Raw genomic sequence first — 9,452 nt, 5'->3', positions numbered from 1 at the left:
ATTTTCAATTTTCTTGTTAGAAAAATAGGGTTTTTCTTACCAAATTTGTATGAAGTATGTTTAATTATGTGAATATATTAATTAACTGGAGAATACAAATTGTGACATTCTTAGATATTTTTGGATGTTTTAAATTTTTAGTATTGTTTGAGTTTTTATGGTCAAGGTTTCTACGTTGTCATGTTTGTGAGGATGTTCAATGGTTTTTTCCTTCCATTTTGATTAAATATTTGATGTTTCCTTGCCCAAAAGAATATTTTGTTTCAATGACAATAGAATATGTGAATAGCTATATTATTGTGGAAAAATTAAAATCGCATATAATTATATGTTCATGAAGAATTAAAATAATTACTTTCTTTATTTGATGTGGATTTTTTTAGATGCTTTATCTTACTTCTCATGCAGATAATCGATTTTCGCCTAGATTTGTGAAATGAATATTAAACATTAAATATAAAATAAAGCAAACAAATATAATAAGGCCATAATAATGGTAACAATAATAATAAATACTTACAATGAAATATTAAACATCAAATACAAAATAGAAGTAAGCAAATATAATGATGACATACTCATGAAAACAATAATAATATAATTATAGTTTAACCCTTACTTCAATTGGAATTTAGCTATTTGACTATTACGATTCAACCCGTCATGAAGCCTTAACAAAAACATATACAACCTTGTCATTACAAAATAACAAAAGTAAAGAATGGCAAAACATAGGAGAGAATATTTATTTACAAGCTATTTTTTGATGACACAAATTTAGTACTAACTTAGTATTAAGATACAAAATACTATGTTATAATTTAATTGTCCAATGTTATAAATAGGCTACATAGTGATAATGTATGATGTTACAATGTGATTTATACCTCTGTTACTAGCAGGTCTATTGAGTTATACATGTTTTCATTTTTTGAAACAAAAATGGGTTCGAGTCAGAGTGCACCAGAATTAAGGGCATTTTCTTCCTAATATCAACTGTTTGTCATTTTAGATAAAAATGGAAGAATCATGATATTGATAAAAGATCATCTATACATTGTATTTTTTTTAAAAAAAAGTGACAAGTTAAAGAATGACATTATTGTAATTTTTAAAAACCATTACTTTTAAAATATAGATGTCCAATAGTTTTGTTTTGATCAAATGGCTATGATTAGATGTGCATCCGGTTCCGTCCACCTTATGTATAATATGATCATGTTGGTCATTCCCTCTTATAGCTTAACTAACTTTGACTCTTTCTTCCTCCTAATTTTCTTCCTAATTGCATGCTAATATAAATGCCCTAAGAAATGGATCCTCCTCTATAATGGGAAAGCTTCTAACAGAAATTTGCTTCATATTGTCAATATAAAAACCTTCGTTTGTTCTATTTATCCATGCATTGCAAAGTAAAAAGAGAACGAATCACATCTTCTTTCATTGTTGGAAGTTTTCCAATCAAATTTGGTGATAATCCTCTACTATTTTGGGGATTTTCACCAAATATTTGATATTCATTATGGAGATGAAGAAGATTTGCTTTGTCCTACTCATTGTAGCCATTGCAGCCATTTCAGTGCAAGCAAGTGAAGCCCCTGTCCCTGCTCCAGCTATGGCTAGTAGTGCGTCTACAATGACCCCAATAATTGGCTTTCTTGGTGCATCCCTCTTATCAGTCATTGCCTTATACTTACGATAAGGCCATGAAGACACCAACGGGAATAGTCAAGGAAGCAGATGAAGATCTGATGGAGATCTTTTGTTATTTTGTCAACATTTAATCAAAAAATTTATGTATATGTGATGTGGAATTACACACATTATTAGAAAGACCAAGCAACATTTATAGCTTTTCAACCAAACTCTCTTTCTTTTTGTAATACTTTTCCCTTCACCATTAAGTCAAATCCTAATATTTATTACAAACACCTCTTAATTAGTCCATCACTTTCCAAGACAAGGTTATTAAAAAAATACTTAAGCTAATTGAAATTTCATAAGAAATAATGTTGTAAGATAATATTGTTTGTATAATGTATCATAAAAATACTTTATAATAATATTCAAAGTGTGCAAATATTATTGAATTTAAAAGTATAATTTTATTTTTTTTAAATTCTAAAAATCTTCACAGGTATCATGTTTACAAAAGATGTCATAATTGATGCTAGAAACATATAATATTGATAAGCGATAGAGTATAAAAAGAGAATAAATCTCAAGATAAAAGAGTATATAAATAATTTTTATGCTTATAAATGACATATGAAATGTTATATAATAAAAAAATTATTTTGAGTATTATATTTATATAGTGCATCAAAATTTTATAAAAGAAAATATTTCAAGTTAAAACGTAAAATAGAGTAATAGAATATAAAATAATTCTTATGTATTGGGTGTAAAATAATAAATTAATTAAAAATATACTTATTTATAATTAAGTAAATAGTATTGAAATAAAATACTTTTAGATTGATAATTTAAAAGGTTAGATAGCATATACAATAATTTCAATTTATATCGTATAAAAAACAAAAAACTTTAAATTAATAATTAGTTTATTGAATTAATATACTCAAATTGAAATTTTTTAATAATTAATATTAATATTTAAATAGTGAAGGAGAGTATAAAAATAAATTATAATTTTTAGTTAGTAATATATAAAAATAAATACATTACATAGTAAATAAAAATGCATCATGAAACACATTAAATAGTAAATTACTTATGTGACCAAATATTATGAAATAGTGATATTTTATAATAGAAATATTACTAAATTAAAAGGTAAAATAGAGTATAAAATAGTTGCAACATATAATTATAAATATTAAATACTTTAAAATATTAAATAAAATCCTTAATATCTAATTGACATAGACTATTTATTATAAAATTTTGTTGGATCTATGGAGTGTAAAATAATTATTTTTCATAAAATTTAAATGTAAAATACTTTAAAATAAAAAATCCTATTATAAAAATAAAAATATTTAATTAACAATGGCTAAGTTGAAAACTCATCATTGGTATCATGTTTGTGAGAGTCATAATAACTATTATGGATATATATATATATATATATATATATATATATAATATTGATAACAAAATGTATAATATGTGACTCTTTTACAGTCATGAGAGGAATGTTAATCTCTTTCAATTTTGTTGTTAGAAAATAGGGTTTTACCAAATTTGTATGGAGTATGTTTAATTAATATTCATGAAAGGGATCTCTTTCTTACTTAGAATCCCAACACAACAAGAGAAAACATAACGTTGCCAACACCAACTTACGAAATTAAATTCCTAGCTTGTAATGTGGACCCTCATGGACGATTTGAACTCCACTATAATTTTTAAATTGTAAGATAAAGTCAAACCTTATTGACAATTGTTTTTTTTTTTTTTTTGTCTTTTTTGTATGTTGATTGTTGAGCTGATTTAATATAGTATCCAAGGTTTGAATTTTTCTTGTATATGGAGTAAAAAAAAATTAGGGGCATTTAAACTGCAATTTACAATTTCGTATTCAAATATTCCAGAGTTTGACTTAAAATAAATTATGGTGATAGTAAATATGAAAAAGAAAAGTTATGTGATCTTAGGGTTTGTTTGGAACCCACATAAAAGAAAAGAAAAGAAAAGTAGGGAAAAAAGTATTTTCTGTTGTTTAGCAACAAAGAATCATTGAGAGAAAGAGAATAAGAGAGAAAACTCTTCGTTAACAAATTTTCTCTCATAAAATGATGGAATTTGGGGGATAAAAGAAAAGAAATAGAAATTTGAGAAAAAATTAAAAAAAATAATATTTTTTATTTTTCATTTTTTACGTGTATCCAAACAAGATAAATTACTTTTCTTTTCCATTTTCTCTCTCGTTTTCCATGGGCATCACACAAGAGAAAATAAACCTTTTTTCTTTTCTTTTCTTTTCTTTTTCTCTTTATCTTCTCTCCACTTTATGTGTGTCAAACACAACCTTAAACTCTACATCCTAATTAGGGCATAAACTCATTGGCTACATACGTTAATTTGACACTCATGATTAAAGATATTTAAAAAAAATAAAGAAATAATAATAATTTATATTTTGTGAAAGGGGTAATAATATTTTGGAAAATTTGTAAGATGATTTCCAACAGGAGTCGCAGATCATCTTCTAACAGGATTCTGTCTTGAGAGCTTAAGAAACAGAAACTCTGAACAACTCCAGCTAGTTTCCATGCAATACAAGTCCCGATCAGGAAGGGGAAGTTTCAAATCCTTTCCAAACTTTGTCATTGAAAGTCTACTTCCAACTAAATACAAACCTTTTCCGTGGTGGGATCAGAGATGTTTTTGGCAAGTTACTGCTATTAGGTCTCTCTTCTTATCCGATCGTAACCGACCGAATGGCCTTCTATAAATCCTTGCCCCTTCGAGATCGATCATCATACCTGTGCTTCTTCCTCTCTTCCTCCCACCCAGTTCCACAATGGGCCTCAAGCTTCTGCTCCTCTCTCTGCTCCTCTGCTTTTCCGCATTGACTCCGTCGGCTAATGGCAACGATGAGGAACACGTGACGGTGACGGTGAAAGGAGTCCTCTCAGTTGGTTCAACAGATGAGAACTTCATCTGTGCAACAATGGATTGGTGGCCTCCTAACAAGTGCGATTACAACCAGTGTCCGTGGGGTTTGGCTTCTGTTCTCAATCTTGTAAACCCTCTGATCACTCCTCTTTGTTTGTATATGCATGCGTTTGAACGTATGTATCTGCATGCATGTTATTTTTCCTTGTTACAGATGTAGAACTGTAGGATTATTGACAGTTAAAATTGTTTTTGCAGGATTTGAGCAACCCAGTTCTTCCAAAGGCTCTCAAAGGTGGGTTAAGTTGCCTCTCGAGATCTTCTTTCTTTCTTTATAAAACATGAAACTGTGGGCAAAATCTGATCACTAATACCTCTGTTTGAATTACAGCTTTTGGTGATTTGAGGATCAGGGTTGGAGGGTCATTGCAAGACCAGGTCACATACAAGGTGGGTTCTGTCAAGAGCTGCCCAGGCTTCAAAAAGAAGAAAGATGGTATGTTTGGATTTTCAACCGGCTGTCTCCATATGGACAGATGGGATCAGGTCTATGATCTGTTTAACAAGAGCAGGTAATGAGCATAGACTAATTGCAGCATCGTTTTTTCTTCTGATCAGTTTCTGCAGAGTACTGGCCATTGACAGATGTCTTAACCTCCATGGTTTTGAATTTCTTCCTTCAGTGTCAAAGTGACGTTTGGTTTGAATGCACTCGTCGGGAGGGAAAAGGTGAACAACGAAAGCAACGCTCTCTGGGGTGGAGCATGGGATCCTTCCAATGCTCGAGATTTCATCGATTACACGATTTCCAAGGGACAGGTGATCGATTCATGGGAGCTAGGTAACGAGCTCTGTGGGGAAGGAGTTTCAGCGAGAGTGGAGGGTAAACAATACGGCCAAGATATGATCGTGCTCAGATCACTTATTGATCAGCTGTACGCGAATTCAACAAAGCTCCCCAAGGTCTTGGCTCCTGGAGGCTTCTGGGATGAGAAGTGGTTTGATGAATTCCTTCAAGTTGCAGGTCCTAATGTTGTTGACGGAATAACCCACCATTTCTACAACCTTGGATCAGGTCTATCAGGGATTTCATTGCTAAATATATAATTTCTGTTTCACAATTCTATGTCTTCCATTAGCATAATCTCATGTTGCTGCTCTGAATTATCTTTTCAGGTGCTGATCCGAACTTACTGTCTAAGATGCAAGACCCTTATGTTCTTGACAACGTACTTGAGACATTGAACCAAGTGAAACTCACGCTCAGAAGCTATGCTCCGTGGACTGATGCTTGGGTTGGGGAAGCTGGAGGTGCTTACAACAGCGGAGGCAAAAATGTCTCGCACAGCTTCGTCAATAGCTTCTGGTGAATACCTTTCTACGTTTTACAAGTATCAACTAGAACGGACGTTTAGTAACAGATGCATCTATCCTGTTTCTGTACAGGTACTTGGATCAGCTTGGTCAAGCTTCAAGTTTTGATCACAAGGTCTACTGCAGACAATCTTTGATTGGTGGAAACTATGGACTCCTCAACACAACAACAATGGTTCCTAACCCAGATTATTACAGGTATAAATTTTTTTCTTTTCTCCTCTGTTTTTCTTTCTTTCTGAAACCTAAACCCCAGCCTAGTAACCTTCATTGTTCTTCCATTAGTGCACTTCTTTGGCACCGACTGATGGGAACTCGTGTACTTTCTACTGTACATGGTGGCTCACCAAACTTGCGGACGTACACTCACTGTTCCAAGAATGAGGTACTGTATCATCTTTTCAACTTTCTCTGCTTTCAACTGAACTCTTTTTCGTCAGTAGTTTAATCCGGGTTCAATTTTCCTTCGCTCTCTCAGACTGGAATCACAATGTTGTTTATCAATCTCTCCAACTCAACTACATTCAAGGTAAACATCAACGAAGACTTGAACATATACCCGGCAACTGTTGGCTTCCAAATAGCAGGAACAGAACAAAGAGAAGAATACCATTTGACGGCCAAAGATGGCGATATCCAGAGCCACACCATGGAACTGAATGGCGTTCCCCTGGAACTTACAGACTCAGGAGAGATTCCTCCCTTGAATCCTATATATGTTGGTGCATCGTCACCTATAAATATTGATCCCTCCACCATTGCCTTTATAAGAGTGATGGACTTCAGGGCGCCAGCTTGTGAATCTGCACAGTAAATCTGTAAAGAACATTTTTGTTCTCAAGTTTAATAAGAACATTACAACCATTTTTTTTCTCTGTTTTCCTTTCTCAGCCGAAAAGAAAGAGAAAAAATCTCTCTATCTTAAATTTTTAACTAATATTGCTACTACCACCTTCAGCCTATATTCTGAAAATTAGTAAAAAAGGCAAAGGGTCGTCAGTATCTGCACATATTGTTTTTTTTTTTTTGCCAGAAACCAGCAAAGGCTTTATCAACTGTAAAAGTAATTCCAATTTATACTTTATGAAAATTAAAAAAGCAATTATGTTCTTTCAAACATCCTCCATGTATCTTAACAGGGAATTTCAGTGAGTTAACATGGCCTTTTAAACAGTTGCTTCAATATTGAGCTGGATTCTCCTACACTGGCTTCTCACATTAAGACAATATTGCTCTGTTGTTCTCTAATACTTGGCGACAGAATTGGGAGGCACAATATGTACAGCAACTCGTGCACAAGCTTGAGACTCAAACTTGGGTCCAGGGGTGGAATATTCCCATCCTCTGTGAGCTGCTAAGGCACACCATTAAGGAGCATAGTTTGGCTTCGGACGTACCCATCCATTGCGGTTAAATGGTACTCTTCTCTCACCTCTGTATTGTCTGATGCTTTCCTTCCAACCCATGCAACTACCTTCTTAATACTTCGAGTGAAAGAGCTGCTCTTTCTCCTTCAATCGCTTCTCCAGTCCTGATCTGGACATTTATGTCATTGTAGACAGTAACTCTGGATTCCGTCGTGTTGTGTAGATTCGGTAATAATAGAGTAACACCTTCTTGCAAATTTATCATCTGGATTGATTTAAAAAGTACACATGAACATTGAATCTGTTCAATATCCTAAGAAAAACCTTATTCCTAAGAAGATAAGAGCTTTAGTAAATTCAAAATCTGCTCGCTTGCATTTATTACAATTTGTCTATGAGTGAGCACCAAGAACTAATCAATGTAAGTACCCATGCTAGTCCGTTTTTTGTTGATGACCAAGAGCAAATAAGCTTGCCTGGACTCTCTGTCTCTGTTTCTCTATGGTTTTACTGGATTACAAGAGATCGGAGAGCTTTACCAGCCTGAACCAGCTCAAAAGTAAAGGTGATGATGGCTCAGTTGAAGTGGGTAACACATCAACCATTTCCTCAAATTAACCGCATTACTCAGTCATGTTTCAAATGGTAAGCATCTATTAAATCTTATCATGTGAAACCAAACAGCTAGTTTGGAAAGAAAAAAGATCTCTGGTTCAGGTTCTTACTTTTCCTTTCGACCAATGGGCATATACCCTTAAAAAATGGGGATCCATTGTAATCAACACTGAGAACATCTTTCCCCATCAGCCTATGCCATAGAAGTGTGCTGGTTACAGCAAGAGAAGCAAACTCAGTTTCAACATTCTTCAAGCACAAAGTTCATAATCAGTAATTAGGGGTCTCCATTACCTGTAGTAATCAGGATTTGGTACAAAAGTTGTTGTGTTAAGGAGACCATAGTTGCCATCTATTAAACTCTGTCGACATAACACCTTGGTGCCATATTTGGCTGCCATTGCATGTAGATCCAGGTACCTACCTTCCATTAAAACATATGAGAAAAGATAGAAAAAGGAACATGAAAGACCAATAGAAGATAGGTAGATAGAGAGAGAAAGAGAGGGAGAGAGAGAGAGAGAGAGAGAGAGAGAGAGAGAGAGAGAGAGAGAGAGACCTACCAAAAGCTGTTGACAAAGGTGTTGGACACCGGCTTCCACTGTTGTAGGCCCCACCAGATTCACCAACCCAAGCAGAAGTCCATGGACCATGTCTTTGAATTGTGAGTTTCAAATTTTCAAATGTTCCTTGCATTCCATTCAGATGGTGTGGGTCCAATATCTTCTCTACAAGATGGTGTAAAGATGGTGTAAGTGACATTGAATTTCATGGTGAAGATAGTGTAAAATGATATTAAACTTGATAGCATGGAAGGTATCGATAGTGAAAGAGATGTAGTGAACAATGAGGTTTAGAATGATGGTTTGGTGGGTGTAGAGGATGCTGAATTAGATGGTTACTAAGATATAAATGTGTTTCCAGGAGAAAGAAGATGAAGATGATTGGGTTAGTGATGTTTTGGATCATAATAATTTTACTGGAAATGCTGATCTTCACATCGTGGAAACGAACATTTTATATGTTGGCCAGATCTTTGAAAGCAGGAAAGTATTGACAAAAACATTGATAAATTCTTCGTTAAGGAGGTTTGTTGATTTCCATCCCCTGGATTTAACCACCATTATTGTTTGCCCCATATTGTCAATAACTTTAGAAGAACATTCAAGGACGAGGAATTAGTTAACTTGATACGGAGGGCTGCTGAAGCTATTTACATATCAGAGTTCAACGTTATTATGGATCTCATTGTAATCAGGAACGAAGAAGCACAACGAATGTTGATGGCTCAAGATTTAAACCCTTTCTCACTGGACATGCATATACGATAACAAGACATGCTTTGGAAAAAAGACAAAGAATATGTCAAATTTTAAATAGCGTGTTCAAAAGTAATAAATCTCTACCTATACAAGCATTGGTCAGTGCTACCTTTCAACGGTTGAATAATTTTTTCTGTGAAGAGGACGAATCATAGGAGCGAAATGCTTGGGGCTTACACTACCAAAGTGG

The 9,452-nt window shown here is 33.7% G+C and overlaps 1 protein-coding gene across 1 annotated transcript; it reads left to right on the top strand.

The window, feature by feature from the left end:
* Nucleotides 1-4,469: 4,469 nt before the first annotated feature.
* On the top strand, nt 4,470-6,822 carry LOC137953726 (heparanase-like protein 2). The gene is made up of 8 exons (XM_068801214.1): nt 4,470-4,711; nt 4,843-4,879; nt 4,976-5,156; nt 5,268-5,659; nt 5,761-5,950; nt 6,031-6,156; nt 6,244-6,343; nt 6,437-6,822. Exons 1-8 carry the CDS (start codon nt 4,490-4,492, stop codon nt 6,770-6,772), a joined length of 1,584 nt encoding a protein of 527 aa, XP_068657315.1. The 5' UTR covers nt 4,470-4,489; the 3' UTR covers nt 6,773-6,822.
* The last annotated feature ends 2,630 nt before the right edge of the window (nt 6,823-9,452 follow it).

This window comes from Aristolochia californica, unplaced genomic scaffold, assembly GCF_029961685.1.
Source record: "Aristolochia californica isolate CCGP_79_NKW_82.1479 unplaced genomic scaffold, dmAriCali1.0.hap1 SCAF_16, whole genome shotgun sequence".
Lineage (NCBI taxonomy): Eukaryota > Viridiplantae > Streptophyta > Magnoliopsida > Piperales > Aristolochiaceae > Aristolochia > Aristolochia californica.
This window is presented reverse-complemented; position numbering and strand designations above follow the sequence as displayed.